This window comes from Phascolarctos cinereus, unplaced genomic scaffold (genome assembly GCF_003287225.1).
Source record: "Phascolarctos cinereus isolate Bilbo 61053 unplaced genomic scaffold, phaCin_HiC Scaffold_1;HRSCAF=81, whole genome shotgun sequence".
In the NCBI taxonomy this organism is placed as follows: domain Eukaryota; kingdom Metazoa; phylum Chordata; class Mammalia; order Diprotodontia; family Phascolarctidae; genus Phascolarctos; species Phascolarctos cinereus.
This window is the reverse complement of record NW_027555514.1, coordinates 63,084,697-63,101,896: the sequence shown is the minus strand read 5'-3', so window position 1 is coordinate 63,101,896 and position 17,200 is coordinate 63,084,697. Positions and strand designations below refer to the sequence as shown.

General features: G+C 39.7%; 1 protein-coding gene and 1 pseudogene across 1 annotated transcript in view; both read right to left on the bottom strand.

Annotated features, from left to right (window-relative positions):
* The window catches only part of GPR158 (G protein-coupled receptor 158), a 425,355-nt gene that overhangs the window by 389,791 nt on the left and 18,364 nt on the right, over positions 1–17,200 (bottom strand). Inside the window, exon 2 of the mRNA XM_020978227.2 lies at positions 4,496–4,601. Within this exon, the coding sequence (XP_020833886.1) occupies positions 4,496–4,601 (106 nt within the window). The remainder of the gene's footprint in view (positions 1–4,495; positions 4,602–17,200) is intronic.
* Positions 8,075–8,351, bottom strand: LOC110202189 (small ribosomal subunit protein eS27 pseudogene; annotated as a pseudogene).

The following is a 17,200-nucleotide window of genomic DNA, read 5'->3' as shown; positions in this document are numbered from 1 at the left end:
GGAACCTAGGAACAAAGCTCCAAAGAAGTAACATACACAGATCGATAGCCATAATATGACACCCGTGCAGAAAAAACTACTTAGGTCAATGGGCAAAGCTCAGCTAACATAGGGCAGTCATCAGGGCAAAAGCACTGATGAGAACAGGAATTCAAGACCAGTAAAAATACCACTCATAACAAGGAAAGTAAAAGCTAAGAATTTTCCAAAAAATTAATAGAATGAGGGAAAAGGAAATAAGAGGAAGTCAGATCTTATAGGACTTGGGAAGGCAGAGCCAGAAAGAAGGCCAGACAAGTAGGACACTTTTGAAAGCTACAGGTTGAATTTATTATATGCTTTAAAAGAAAAGTGAGCTCTATATAAGAAATCTACAGTTTTATGTATAATCTTCTTTTTCTGTTCTACAATGCATAAGCAAATAACAATCTATTTGGTATTTTGAAGTTCAGAATAAAAATAAAATATTTTTAAAATAGACTAGAAATTAGTAAAGTTTAGAGTTTGGAGTACTTCTAAACAAGGAGGTACCAGAGGAACTTTGCATAGCAGTGTGTGTGTGTATAAGCCTATACATACACAGATATATACACACTATGTATATATGTGTGTGTGTGTGTGTGTGTGTGTGTATATATATATACACATGTATATATTTTATTATATAAATCAACAGATCTGAATTTAATCTTACCCTACATTTAGATTACCATTATATATAGTATACATACCATGTATATGTATACATACATGCAAACATGCAGAAGTGTATATATAAGTTGTATATATATATGTTTATATACATGTGTGTATATACATATACTGAAATGTGAGGTAAGATTAAATTCATATTTGTCAATCTTAGACCTTCAAGTAATACATCATAAGCTAGCCTGGACTGATTAAAATCTTCAGACCCCTGGCTGACTGTTCCTATCTTCTTCAGTGTAGGTTTAATTTGTGATGGTCAGCTTCTTAACTGGTTACAAGTGAGGCAGCGTCCAGCTGACTGAGATGGTTACAGAATGAGTATTAATGAGGCCCAGTTCATCAGATTATTGAATCGCGGGTTTAGAATTGGAAGGAACATCAAATGTCATCTGGCCCAATCACTTCATGTTACAGATGAGGAAACAGAAACTCATAATTATACAGCCAATAAGTAACAGAGCTGGGAGTTAAACCCATAATCTCTAATTCCAGATCCAGAACTCCTTCCCTTAACGACACTTATATTGTTTCACTGTCATAATTTCAATGCTGACTTAGATCCAGGAGAGGCAACATTGAATAATGGGTGGCAAAACTGGCTTTCAAAGGGGCAGCTAGGTGGTGCAGTGGATAGAGCATTGGCCCTAGATTCAGGAGGACTTCAGTTCGAATACGGCCTCAGATATGTAACACTTACTAGCTGTGTGACCCTGGACAAGTCACTTAACCCCAATTCCCTAAAAAAAAAAAAAAGAAAGAAAGAAAAAAACTGGCTTTCAAGTCAGGAAGACCTGGATTCCATTCCTACTTCTGACATATTGGTGACATGACATTGGGCAAATTACTTAATTTCTTAGTGCCCCAGGTGACTTTCTAAGGGTATATGCTACAGAAAATGGAGTCATAAAACAGCATGTATTAAGTGCTTACTATGTACAGAACTGTGTGGAATACAAGTAGAAAAATGGAGAGAGCCTCTGATCTCAAGGGGCACCCTTTCTAATAGAGGGAGATAACCCATAGGGAGGTTTTAACTGAAAGTCAGATATGAAGATCCCATGGTTCTTAGGGTATAATGGCAAATCTTATGGTAATGCATCTTCTTTAATATCTCTTTCACTGTTAAAATCATATCCAATCCTGATGTCAAACTATTTGACTACCAAGGACTTGCAGGTGACAATTGTCTTTTCTGGATTTTTAGTAGCTGAAGTTTCTGAGGAGGTAAGGATCAATTGCTAAGTTGCATCTCCAAAGAGGTTGCTTTCCAAAAAATAAAAATTATTTCCAGGGCTGGACTGGAAGTAGAACCAATGGTTTATAATGGGGGTGGGAAAGACAGTGAGTTGAACTGCCTGCAGGTGGTGGTTGATTAGCAGTTGGTGTTGATGGCTCAGAGAAAAGTCTACCCATTCACCAAAGTGATTGCTCTCCTCATTGTTAGCTGTGACAGCTTGGACTGGAAGCATCGCTCTTTGTTTGGGAAGGATTACTCTTCCCAAAACTGCTGGATTTGCATTGAGAAGGTGCTTATGGGGTAGCTAGATGACACAGTGGATAGAGCACCCGCCTTGGAGTCAGGAGGACCACAGTTCAAATCCAGCCTCAGACACCTGACCCTTACTAGATATATGACTCTGGGTGAGTCACTTAACCCCATTCGTTGCCTGGGGCGGGGGGGGGGGAGAAGGAGGGAGAGAGAGAGGAGAGAGAGAAGAGAGAGAGAGAGAGAGAAGAGAGAGAGAGAGAGAGAGAGAGAGAGAGAGAGAGAGAAGGTGCTTATTTGTATTAGCAGAAGACTTGTCCTCATCAGGACTTCTCCATGCCAGTGAGATCATGGGTCCAGTCCCAATCCTATCCCATGGGACAAAGATGGGATTTGAACACGGGTTGCTGATTTGGATTTCAGTGAGCTTTCTACTATAATCTCTGTATCCCCCCAGCACTTAATGTAAGATTGGACTTAGAGTAAGCACTTAGATGATTTTCCATTCCATTCCCTAGATTGTACTGCTGCTTCAGCATAAATCCATTCTCACTCCTGGGGAGTGCTTCTCAGTAATGGTATATCATCCTCAGAAATCATTCCCATGAAGGGGCAGAGTATTAAAAATTGATCAAGGAATTAAACCTGCCTAGGTTTACCAGTCAAGGGAAAAAAGCCAAGATTCCCCACTGGAAATAACAGAACTTTACTTCAGAAAAAAGGATCTCAACAAAAAGAAAAGATTATTTAAAAGCCCAAGAGCAAATAGTTCAATAAAGGAGATCCATAAGTAAGAGAGTGATTTTAAAAACACACACACACACATACATATACACACAGCCAATGCCTACCCACCCAGGTCTGATAACATGTCAATGAGTTGGGCGAATAATACAGATTTCACTTAACCAGGAATGTGTGACCTAAAGATCATCAATGAAGTTATTTTAAGGAATTTTTTGGACAGGCAAAAAGAAACAGTATGTAAAATGGAACAAAATAACAATAGCAGCAGTTTGTATGGTGTGTATAAGGTTTACAAAGCTCTTCTAACATGTTTCCTTTGATCTTTTCTACATCCTGATGTGGGTGGTAGTACAGAAATTATTATTCCCATTTTACAGATAAGGCAATTAGGGTCAAAGATGTGACATGACTTTTTAGTGACTAAATCTCAGATAAGTGACTTGCCCAAGGTGATACAGATAGAGAGAATCTGTATTCCAACCCAGGTCTTCTGACTGAATCTTAGAATTATTTTCACTGGAGCATGTGGTTTCAGAAAGTTCCCATCAGTCTTATGCAAATTTATAATGTGTAATAATGTAAGGTAAAAGGTATTGCAAAATCTCTGAAGGCAAATTTCTAGAGACTAGAATACATAATGCACAGCTACACTTACCCTAAAAGACTAAAATAAACCAAACCTTTCACAGTCAAAAATATGTTTTGCTTACAAACACTTGGTCTACCTTTTGTATTCTATAAAGAATTAGATTTCATTTCTGTAAAGACTTTGGAAGTCAGGTTGAACTCTGTTCCCACCCCCACTTCCACTTCCACATCATCTCCAGCATTTCTTTCATACAGAATCATTATTTAACATATTATCCATGATACTCAGTCTCTAAGGATAGGTCTGATTACCAAAAATGAAATCATTACAATGTTATCATTTGTAATCCGCAAAAAACAAAGGACATTCTCATCTTCAAGAACATGTTATAATGGCTTACTTTACTTTGCCAATAATCCAAGCCCTACCCCTTCCTAGATCACTGAGAACCTAAATATTAGCAACAAAAATGATAACCATTCTCCCCTCCAGGTTCGCATTGGTTATTTTCTGCAAACTCACCAAAATGTCCCATCATGCTTTCTCCACTGCTTTGTAACAGATGGCAATGTGTCTAAATGAATACTAGTACTGTCTCAACAACCAGAGTGTCACAAAAAGCTGTGCACAGCCTCCCTGACCCATCTTATGGGCTGGTTTCTCACTTGCGGTTTATTTTAAACTTGCAATCTTTGTTAAGGAATATACTTAGCCTTTGACTCAAACTCAACTTCATAAGCAATTTTCATTGCAGCCTTCTCTTGGTCCCTTGAGAAACTGTTTCCTTTTATACACTCTAAGTTAGCATCAGCTTCATTGCATAATGTTATCTCCATCCGCCCAATGCAGAATAGAAAATGACATCGGAAGATCTTTTGGGTATGGTACTTAACTAACACATTGCATTCAAGGGAAAACATTTCATTGTTCTTTCAATAGAACTATTTCATGCAAGATCTTACCTCTGAATTGTTCAGATGGCATTTGTGAGTTCCTGAAAACCAGCCATCACTTGAACACTGGTCAATGTCTACCTTCTGAAGATTTATGTCAACTTTCATGACACCTCTGAAAAAAAGAAAGGCAGAGACAGAAAGAGAGAACACAAGAATTAATGTGGGCACTGAAGACTTCAAACTCTCCATTCTACTCTCTGAACCAGATATAGGAACATAAAGAAAAGTATAGAAGAAGGAGAGATCATCCAAATTAACAAAACATGATGGGATAATCACATAAAAAGCCAAATTAAATTAAAGTTAACATAAGGACTTTGCAAATCTCAAATCACTACATAAATGCTAGCTATTTAATTATTATTATTGTCAGAAGAAATTCCCAGCTGTAATACTTCTGATGTTTAGGACCAATAGCATGGTGAATGCATGGTGGCAACGAAGGGCAGAGGCTAGGTAAAAAGAAGCATGGCCACACCATTTCCCACTCTACCCCCCACTCAGCATTACTGCCAAGTAGGAAAATCAACGCTAGATCACCTAGAACCATAGAATTTCAGATTTGGAAGAGACTTTGGAGGTCACTTAGTCCCACCATAATAATTTTACAAATTAAAAAAAAAATTTGCTTAGAGAAATGATATCGTTTTCCTAAGACCACATGACCAGGACCAGGACTCTAAGCCCAGAGTTCTTCATGATACCTGAATGCTTCCACCCCTCCCCTTCTCTCTTAATTTAATGAGGAAACAGAACAGAAGTGAATTGGAGAAAACTTACATACATATACACATAAATAAACCAATAAATAATAAACAGATTAATAAATGAATGGATAGATTGAATGAATGACTAATGATAGAGGCAGCTAGGTGACCCAGTAGATAGAGCAGGAGCTGAGGCTGGAGTTAGAAGACCTGAGTTCAAATCCAGATTCAGACACTAGCTGTGTGACTCTGGGCAAGTCTGGGAATGGTTGTGGTGAGGATCAAATGAGACAGTGTTTGTAAAGTGCTTAGCACAATGGCCTGGCACATAGTAGGTGACATAAATATGTATTATCTTCCCCCTTTCATAACAATAATAATAATAATAGCATTTCTATAGCACCTATTATGTGCCACAACAACCACACAAGGTAGATATTGTTATTGTCTCCATTCAGTAGTTGAGGAAACTGAGACAGACAGAGGTTAATTGACTTACTCAGGGTCACACAGCTAGTAATTATCTGAGGTTAGAGTTGAATTCAGGTCTTCCTCACTCTAGGTCCTAAAGACCATTCTGTAGATCAGTAATCTAATCTAAATCCCTCACCTGTACACAAGAAACCCGGGACCCAAAAGTAAGGTCATTCTCCAAAGGTCACACAGGTAGTACATAGCAGAGGCTAGTCTTTTACTTCCCTTAAAAAATCATACCATGTGGCTAATTATTGTCTCAACCTATACATTGATTCTGCCCTAAACATATCTAATTGGAGCTGCTCGGGATGGAACCACATAAACCTTAGTCTGGTTAAGGTGTTAATTTACCTAGAGCAAAGGAGCCAGAGTTAATGACCTCCCAAATTTCTGTGCTATAACTCTATGATCTGGGATAAGTTTTGAAGAAGGTGGAAAGCATGAGCAGACACACCTTGATATATTTGGTAAATTCTTGTTATACAGTAATCTCATTTCTAATAGTTATCATCTTTAATGCTGACCTTATGATAACTACAATAAATTAACAGGCAGTTTTTTTCCATTTTCCTCCCAAGAATAAATTGCATTATAATAAGTGGGGCTACCTCCATCCACGTCACTAAAGTCCTGAATTGTCTAACCACAGAATGGTTCTTCCCCCTCCATTTTGTTGACCTGTATGACTGATATGGCAGTGGAATATGAAGAAACTCTGTTTCTTTGGTTTCATAGCAGCACACCTGGGGTATGGACACCCCTGAGACCCTCTGGCTTGCTTCACTCAGACGCTCATCCTTTGATTATCCCTGGAATCTTCCCATAGAACTGAGCTCTGTAGAGGACAGCCATCCAGGATGAAATCTTGTCCGTACTCCTGACTCTGCTTTGGGGAATGCTCATAGAGAAGTCAGGCAGCCAGCCCAGCCCAAAGAGTCATTATGACTTAGTCTACTGTATTTGGTCATCTTCTGTAGCTGAGAATCATTTCCAGAATGTAATAAAGGTAATAAAAATATTCAAATAAATGGCATTTCCTTTCGTCCTGCCTGAGCAATCATTCATTAACTCTGGTAGGAAGTGTTTCTAAACTGTCTGATGAAATTGACAGCTAATTGCACAGAAGCCTTAGCACAGTATCTGGCACTTAATAAATATGGAGATACCAGGAGACACCATGCAAACAACAGCCATCACAAGCATTGTGTTTGCCATAGTCCTTTCTGCAGAGAAAGTCACTTCAGAGGGTGGCAAATAAATTGGCAGTTACTTCGTGGTGGGTTTTGTGCCCAGCCTGAGTGCCCTAACCCAAATAAAAGGCTCAAATTTCCAAATCAGTTCATAAAGGGTTTTTTTTTTTTGGTCTCATTTTGTTTTTGCAGAAAATGAGGCAAGGTGAGGAGGTATGGCTTCCCAGCTGAGAAATCAAATGCTGACTCATCTTCATTAGAGCTGTCCTCATCACACCTGGGAGGCTTTACAAACCCTCTGGGAAAACAGAGCCGACTTCCTGTTGGAGGAAGTGTGGGATTTGGCTTTTAATTGGTAGGAAAAGAACCTCTTTCTTTTTCTTTTCTTTTTTCACCCTGGGAGAGATAAATGCTCTCCTCAATGCTTCACCACAACCAATACACAAGAAGTCTTTTCAACTCCTCTCCAGGGCCATAGAGTGGGGTTAAAGCTTCTCATTTTGCCCTCTGAAAAGACCAGCTCCCACAAGGAAGCGGGACCCTTGGGAATAGAATCACCAGCTCCCTATCTGCTGCTTGGCTGAAGATGGAATCCTGTTGTTGGGAAAGGTGTCTTGGGGGAATGGTGCAAGGATTGTGAAATGAGATAAAAGAAAGGCATTAGATCCCAGGAAAAATAATACCTGGGGAGAGCAGCAACTGAAGATAAACCGAAAGCATTTGGAGGCAGGATGGATCAAGCCGGAGTCTTTCAATAGTTTCCAGGTGGTTGCTGCTTATAGTAGGAGAAAGATGAGTCATACAAGGAGTCCCCAACTTAGGGGTAGATCCAGGTCCTCCCCGCATTGGTGGTGGTTAATACTTGGAGGGTATTTTCCCACATAAATAAGTTATAAAGAGTGACTCAGTTACCAACTTCATCCTCAAAAATCTAATCAACTTATAATATATCTGAAGCATGTTAAAACAATAGACTGAATTCTGGGAGCAAGGAAGTCATGTAATATATTAGAGAGGTGAGAGAGAAGGCATCCCCAAATCTCTCCAAGGTGCAGAAATGGTCTAGAGGGCAGAGTACTGAAGAAGGTAATTGTTAGACAAGTAAACATACTAACTATGCCATTTCCTAGGAGACACAGGAGGGCTTCTAGCACCTTTCACTAGTAGGGTCACTTTTTTTTGTACCACACTTGTTTTATTCTTTACAGTTTCTCAAACATCTTGATTCAGTCATTAGTGCTGCTTCTGTCTGAAGGAGCATCCTTCTGTAAGTCTTGCCTTTCCTCCAGTAGACTGACAGAGCACAGTGGAGCATCCCACACAGAGAACCACTGTTTGTGCGTGGCTGAAGACAGTGGTGATTTTATAGCACCCCAGGCACTTTGTGTCCATGAAATATGAGTTCGGACGTTGCACCAGGTGCTTCTTCTTGTGTTTCTGCTTCTCCTCCTCGGGAGAGGGATGCAGGAGGTCTTTCACGAGAGTCATGTTGGTGCAGGGAGATCTTCACCGCCGGAAAAAAGTAGCAGGTTCACTTTTGATCCGATCACACAGGAAGACAGGAATGGAGTCATAATAAGGGGTTAAATAAGCTTACTTTATTCCAATCTAGTCTTCTCAAAGGGAGTTTGCTGATAATGGGAGCAACAATTCCTACGGCATGCCCTAACAACCCTTCTCGCAGTGGCCGGCCTGAAGGGGGTACAAGTACCCCTCCATCTTGATGTGGTCGATGGAGACGGGCACAACTTGTGAACTCCCCTAAATCCCCTCAGGCCCCAATGGGGGCCAGTTGAGGCAAACACACAGGTTCTCCCTCCCAAGACTTGATGTGGGCCCATCAAGGCACATACAGCATTCAGCCTGCACATTCACCCCTAAGGGGGGTCCCCAGTCACTGACCAGTGCCCACTTGATTTATAGGGCAACAGACAAAGAAGGCATATTGCCAGCAATATAGCCTCACAATTTTACATTATTTCATCCCTGTATCTACCATGACTGCGCAGTAGAAATTGTTTTCAATCATGATCATGAGAACTCTTATCTAATACCTGGGAAGCAGAGATTGTTATGGCTATGGCCCCTGGGAAGAAAACTCTAAGAAAGAATAACAAAAATCCACTTTATACACACTAAGATTCACCTTACTTACAGTAAGATCTGTCTTCGATACTGTCCTTCCTCCCTTTCTATGTTCTTCTACACTCTCAGGTACCCAGTATTATGACATACTGTCTTCACCTAACCAAGCTTTGACCTATGGCCTAAAAGCTCCAAACTCCCAAAATACCGACTTCTCTTTACTGATGTGAATGATTAAGTCACAAAAGGCAACTAACTGTTAGAGTAGCCCAAGTCATGGAAAGTTTGAATATCTCATCTATAACTAGAAGTGAGCATCATAGTTCAAGGAATTCCCTTTAAGATTCTTAAATATTGGGGCAGCTAGGTGGGGCAGTGGATAGAGCACCGGCCCTGGAGTCAAAAAAAAAAAAAAGATTCTTAAATATTCCTGATACAGATATTCTACTCTGCCCTGCCATTTAAGAAAATTTTGCTGGGACTGATCTAACAAAAAAGACAAAATCTCCATTTGGGTTGAGAGAGAGAGGCTTTCACTCACTTGGCAATATTCCCTACATTCCAAAAAGGACTCCATCTGAAGTCAGATAAGTTTTCCCAAACCTCTCCAGGTACTATTCTACAAACAAGGCTGTGACCAACTAAAAAACTGAAAGATCCAGGGGGAAAATGAAGAGCCAGAATCAGGGAATGAAAAAGCACTTTTACCAATTAAAATGCTAGAAGATTCAAGCAAAGATGAAGTCCCACAAATGAGTGATGGCTTTGGAACTGAACAGACCCAGGTTAAAATTCTGCCTCTCTTTTATGACCTACGCGATCTTGGCCAATATCATTTAACCTCTACAGTTTCCTCATATATAAAAGAGGAAGCTAAACTAAATGACTTCTAAGGTCTCTCTTTCAGCTCTAGATTGATGAAATAACAGAAATGAACTGTTGGATCCACACTACCATGAAGACACGGATGCTAATCCTGCCTCTGACACTTGCCAACTGCACCATTCTAGGCCAATTACTTAACCTCACATTGCTCTTAAAAGCTTACTAAGACCCATCATTGAAGGAGGCTGCTGATCTGCATCAGTGGACAGAGTTTCCTTATCTAGAAGTTGCCTATGTTGATGAAGTCACACATCCACCTCCTATCACTTTCCCTGTTATTAATACATGACTTTGCATAATAACATCTAGTATTTATAGTGCTTTAAGGTTTGCAAAATGCTTTACAAATATTATTTCATTTTATCTTCATATTACCCTGGGTGGTAGGTGCTATTATTTTCCTCATTCTACAGACAGAGGTTAAGTGACTTGCCCACATCATACAGCTAATAAGCATTTGAAGCAAGATTTGAAGTCAATTCCATATTTTTAAAAGCAATTGGGGTTAGGTGACTTGTCCAGGGTCACACAGCTAGCGAGTATTAAGTGTCTGAGGCTGGATTTGAACTCAGGTCCTCCTGATTCCAGGGCCAGTGCTCTATCCACTGTACTACCTAGCTGCCCCTAAGTCAGCTCCTTTTAACTCCAAATCCAAGATTCTATCCACTGTACTATTTAGCTACCTAAGAATAGGAATTATTTTTATTAACACAGACTATGTCAATTACTAAAAGCTTCATATGACCACAAGTTTTAATAATAGCTAATATTTATCTAGTACCTTAAGATTTACAAAGTGATATTGAACACAGACACACGCATATACTTTAATATACACATGAGTATGTAAATATACATATATTTACATATATACACATATAATCTCGATATATCTCACAACTCTGGAAGGTAGGTGCTATTATGATCCCATTTTGCGGATGAGGAAACTGAAACAGGTGGAGGTTAACTGCCCCAGATCACACAACTAGTAAGTGTGTGGGGTAAGATGGGAATTAAATTCATCTTCCTGACTCCAAGTCCACCACTAGACCACCCAGAATCTTGATTTAGAAGAATTTCCAGGCATTACGGCAAAGTGAAATGAAAACTTGAGGAAGCATGGGAGAATAGGAATTTGGTGTATTTTTTCTTCTGGGGGGAGGGACTGGTATTTAATTTCCTTCTCCTTTTCACATCTCCTCCTCTTCCTATGCGTCTGAGTCCTCTAGGAGAAAATAAGTTCCCCTTCATTAGGTTTCAAGTAGAAACTGGATGGCTATTTGTTGAATGTTGCTGAGGGAATTCCTGTTCCATTACAGGTTGGATTAGATTGCCTCTCAGGTCTTCTCCAAAGCTGAGCTCCTGTGATTTCATTCACAGCAGCTGCCATGGCAGTGTATACATGCTGGGGGTTCTTTGTGTACATGGAGTAATCGTTACCTTACCTGTCTTCACCTAAGGCTATGGTTGGAATTTTAAGAAATGATACATTTTTAAACCAATTGATGAGACATTAATAAATTACATAGTCACTAATATCTCTTTTAGCATTCAATGACCCCACGATCATAATATATCCCCTGATGTTTGGGGACACTTTGATTGTTCACTTCCCCAGTGCTTCTCAATTTTACTTCGCTTTAGAAGGAATATTCTGCCTGGCTAATGAAGTTTACTTAAACGTGACTGCTTCTTTTGCCATTTTTTGTGCATATTTCAGGTATAGCATGTAAGACCCTGGGAAGAAAACAAAAGTTAAAAAAAACCAGACCTTTGCTCCTGAGTGCAAAAAGGCAACAATTCACTAAGCCATCTCCTTTTTTTTCTTTTTAGTGAAGCAATTGGGGTTAAGTGACTTGCCCAGGGTCACACAGTAAGTCAATTTCATGTGTTTGAGGCCAGATTTGAACTCAGGTCCTCCTGACTCCAGGGCCAGTGCTCTCTATCCACTGCATCACCTAGCTGCCCCAAGCCATCTCCTTATGCGCTATATGTTTTAATATGACTGACATAAGAGGGAGGAGCTTTATTCTTTAGCCTCTCCATAACCAACAGATTGGAGGAAATCCATAAAATTGTATTTTGGAATTCTTAAATTCTTTTGTATGCCAATCCCTGCTCTGTATGTTGGGAGCAGGGGAGAGGGAAAAGTGTATGATCTGAACCACTCTTGGCAATACTCAATGCATGTACCCCCTGTGTTGATGGCGAAGCAGTAAAACGTTGTCTTTGCATGACCTGAGGGGCTGTAGCTCGCCCAGTCACACAGCTGGTCTGTGCTAGAGGCAGGCAGGACTGGATCTCAAGTCTTCCTGATTCCAAGCTCCAAACCCAGCATTCTACAGGGCAATACAGAATAAGTGTCCGTTGAGTAAGGACTGACAGTCAATAGTGCTCCTGGAGTTTAATCGATACCAGCCAGAGGAGACCACTGCAAAACTAAGAGTACCCTAGTATTCGCCACATCCTTACCTGACTGTAAACTCCATGAAAGTAAAACTCCCCTGTAACCTAAATTTTCTCAGGGACCTAGAACCATGCCATTAACAAAACAAGCACTTAATTCCATTCGAAAACATTTATTATGACTAGAAATAGCCAAAGTCTGGGCCCCTTGAGCCTGTTCAAGCTAAGACAGAAGGTATAGACAATCAGTTCTTAACCTTTTTCTTGTCACCGGCTCCTCAAAATAATGCTTTTAAGTCCATAAAATAAAATATACAAGATTGCAAAAGGAAAATAATTCTGTCGAAATGAAGGCGAATTTTTTTCCATCCAAGTTCAAAGATCCTCTGAAATCTTTCACAGACTCCTTATGGAGGGAAGGGTCCATGAACCCCAGATTAAGAACGACTCCCACCTGCACTGTGTATTGATTAAGGATTTACCTTACCAGGGATAGAAACAGGAGGAGAAAAAAAAAAGAGATGCGGAAATGGAAAAGGGAAAAGAAAGTAGGAGCCATATTAATGTGGGATTTATACCCTCAAATTCTAGAGCAAAATTGTTTCCAAAAAAGAACCAGAGGGACTCCATTCCCACCCTCTTACCCAACAAACCTTTTCTGCCTGCAAACCTTGACCTTTGGAGAACATAGGTCACTTAGGTGAGAGGTCATCTCATTCCCACTTGATGTGATTGTTGGGTAAATGTTTGTGTGATCCTGTCTTGCAGTAGGGGAATTTTTTATTGCCTAAGTAATCACTGTAAGTCCCATGAAGCAAGCCCACCCCCAACTTCCTTTCTTTCATCTTCTCCTACCCAGACATTCTAAAATGGGAAGTCCAAAGCCTAAGTACAGTAAAGAGATCAGTTCCTCTGGTGATAAAATAAAGGCATGGGACAATGTATACAACACCCATTCTCTTCCTTCCCCACTCCTCTAACTTCTTGAGGCATGTTCACCACCTGTTGGTGCCTTTCCTACAAAGTCCTCAGACCATTCCTCTACTCATCAATGACAACAAAACCAGTCCTGAAATAGGATATCATGAGATCTGGAGTGAAAGTTGTTGCATTCTTCTTTTAAAAACTTCCATTTGGAGACATGACATTTGATGGGGCTAAAGCAACAGAATGGGCTTTGAAATTTTGCCATCAATTCCAAGTGGAATTTCCCATTACTACCTTGACATTCTTTTAAATATTATTAATAATAATGATGATAATAATTAATGATGACAAATCCAACCTTCCAAAGAATGACAATATGCATATACCCAGCTCCACATATATATTTGTCCATGTGTAGTATATATATATATATATATATATATATATATATATATATATATATATATATACACATATATATATTATCATATAGAGTTATAGTATTTGTTATTTTCTGATCTGTTTTAAGAGGAACAAGTAAAGAATTAAAGAAGCAGGATGACATAGGGCATAAAATGCTGGACTTGGAAAAAGGAAGACCTGGGTTCAAACAATGCCTCTTACATTTACTACTTTAAGACCATGAGCAAATTATAACCTTTCTGAGCATCAGGCAACTCTTATTAGACTTATCTACTAAGTTACAAATGTGCCAAGGTTGCACTAGAAAATCATAGGTAAAATAACAGTTCCTGCTACAGAGTAGGTACTTCAAAAAATGCTTTATTAATTAAAGTAAAGTAATATCACTAACAGTAGATATAATCTGAATCCCAAAGCTCATTGGTATGGGACTTTCTTATCATTGGTGGAGATTAATTCCACCAAACTGTGTAAGGAGTGGGACAGATTTGGCAAGAGTTGAGTTACCTTTCTCCCAGGAGGAGGCATCTTTCATTCTGCACTGTCCGGTATATATTCTCCTATATGTGTTTTCTCTGATTTCTGTTTGCTATAGACTTGGATAAATGGGTTCTTGGCTAGCTGTTATTTCTGTTCATTGTGGGACTAGTATTAGGTAGGAATGGAGTCAAGCCTTGGATATAAAGCTTGGAGTCCCACTTCACCCGTTAATGACAGCAATCAGAAGTTATTTTAACCTAAAGACTTGATTCCCTGGACCAGTAATATTCAAAGGAATAGATATAGCTAGTTCTAGCCCAGTACTCCCTCTCTCTGAGAAGAGTAGGTAGCCAAGCTTCTGGGCTCAACAACTTCCTTGGGAGGAATTAAAGAGTCCTTTGGGGAAGTGTGGGAGGGAAAAGAGGTTAGAGATTTCTATTCTGTCTCCCTTCACATCTCACAATGACACTCCCATGCTACATGCGGGAGACAGTCCTCATTATATAGTATCATCCAGAGCGAAACTGGTAGGTAAGGCAACATTAAAAGCAAAGTCCACTCCTGAAGTGTTCCCATAAACATTTTGAAGGCTATGCCTTTCTTTCCAAAATCTAATCACTTTCTCACCCCTGCTTTTAAAACTCCTAAAGGAGAATTGGCTAATCCCAAATGAAGACTGGCCTAAGTCATCTTCCCACTCCCCACAACTTCAGGAAACAAGTGCCATAACATGGCTCAAGATTCACCAAGAAGTGTCATTTCTCCAGATGTTAGGATTATCTATATATTCAGAGAATCACAGAGCTAAAAAGAACCCCAAAAAGCCATCCCATCCAGCCCCCTGCTTCTAGGAAGAACAATTATTGTTGTTGTTTGTCCTTCATTCTCAAAGAGGACCATGACATCAGGGAGGTGATGCCATGACTTGCAAGTGAGTTGGATTTAAGTGAGAGAGGGCTGAGAAAAGTCACTAGCCTTACTTTATCCTCCAGAGTCATCTGGGTCCAGTGGCAAGATATAGATAAGGACAGCTAGAGATGGCCCAGATGCAGTGGGAGACCTTGGCCTTTTTAAACCAAGTTCTTGCCCAGGTCTCAGTTTGACTGGGGCAATGCCCATTCAGTGACTATGGCTAGGTAAGATAAAATCAGCTACAAAGAAGAGAGTCATTCTAGCCAAGCCCCTTCAAGGAGAGTCATTCTAGTCAAACCCCTAGAGAAAGAGAAGAGCCCTGGTATCATTACCAGGAGGACAGCAAGAGTCAGCTTCCTAAAGCTTGGCCCAAGCATATATGGAGATGCTCTGAAAGAATGAAAGCAAAAATGCTAATTCTTAATTTTAAAGTTCTCTATGATTGGAGATAACTCAGTTCCTTTGGTCTGTTTGCTTCAGCATTTAATTATACTTTCTACCATTGAAACATGGTTATCCTTACATTCAACTAAATTCTCTACCCAAGTCCTGTTTGCCATGAGGTCAAGGATGCTTATACAATCCTGAAAGATTCTTTATCTTGTGTCCACACAAATATGACCAAATTAGATGTATTCAGTAAGTGTCTGGGATAGGTAGGTAAAAGTTTATTTCTCGTATTTAAAAATAATTCTCCTAAGACTTCAGTGGACTGCTGAGAAATAGGTTGGGCTCTGGCACCTGGAAACCAGTAACAAATATTCAAATGTCAGTAGCACAATAGAAGAAGTTGGCTCATCAGCATGGTGTCAAGTTGATATTCATCCAACTTGTCAGTAGAGCTTAGCTGAGCCATAACCTGAGTAATAAGTTAACAATAATATTAATGGTAATTACAGACTATCTAGCAACTAAGCATGGCTTTCCCATTGGAAGCTAGTCCTTATTGACACTATAAATATTTTGTTTTCTCTCCTTGTTTAGTAATGGTGCCATGCAGCACTTTTTAAAGTCTATAGGGTCACATTCAACTGAACTGCATTTCTAGAAGCAAGACTTTTTTTGAATTAGGCATGATATATTCCTATTACACAGAATGTCATCCTAAAGGGTCTTTCACCTCATAAGAAAGTCCAGTTTAAGTGGGAGGTCTTTGTGAAAGTCATCTCCTCTTCTATTTCTCTTTGTTGGCACTCAATATTCTTCAAGGTACACTGCCAGAAATTGATTTAAGCTTGTTTTCCCAACCTAGCAGCTAGTTTGTTAGTTTTAAACATGGCAATACATCACTATAGCAAAGTAAATTGTAAACTCTGATCTCTGTACTCCCTAATCAAAAAGATCTCGAAAAAATTGATAACTGTACCACATTCTCAAACACAAAGAAACTCTTCCCCCCTAGGTCACCTTTCAAAAGCCTGGGCCAGAGATGCTTGCCAACATTTCACACAGTGACAAACGTCTTCTATATGGCTTCATGTTCTTGGAAGGCTTTTTGGCAATCAGGTCCAGCCTTCTTTAGGAAGACCTATATAATCTATGTGAAAATTTGAAGTGTGAAACAGGGAGAGCCAGGTGCAATCTAGTAACAAGGTCTGGAGTCAGAGGATTTGTACTCAAATCCTGTAGCAGCTGCTTACTACCTGTATAACCTTAGGTGAGCAGCTTTGTGTCTCTGGTCCTCAATGCACCAACTTGTAAAATTAATATATTGAACCAGATCTCTAAGATCCCTTTTAGCTCTAATGCCTATAAACTTTGGAAAAACTACAGGCTACCAAGCATAATCAGGACAGGCTGCAAATATGCTCATCTCAAGCACAGCAAAACCTCAATGAATAGGAATGCTTAGGAAATAGAAACTTTAGGAGAAAATTGTTCAGAGTAAGGATATTCATTGGTGCTATTGAATTTGGAGTCCAGAAAATGGGATATGAAATGAGAGATGGACAGTGCACTGAAAAGAGCCTGGGATTTGGAGTTGAGACCACCCGCCTTTGAATCTGCTACTTACTACATAGATGAGTTTGGGCTGGTCACTTCAGCTCTCCGAGGCTCAGTTTCCTCATAGGTAAGATGAGGTGTTTAGTTGGATTATGATGACCTCTAAACTCCCTTCCATATCTTAAACTGATGTTCCTATGAATGGTTTTCCAATTAGAATTAGACAAAATAGACTTAGTAACTTGGTTGAGTATACAAGATAGAGAGTCTAGGGG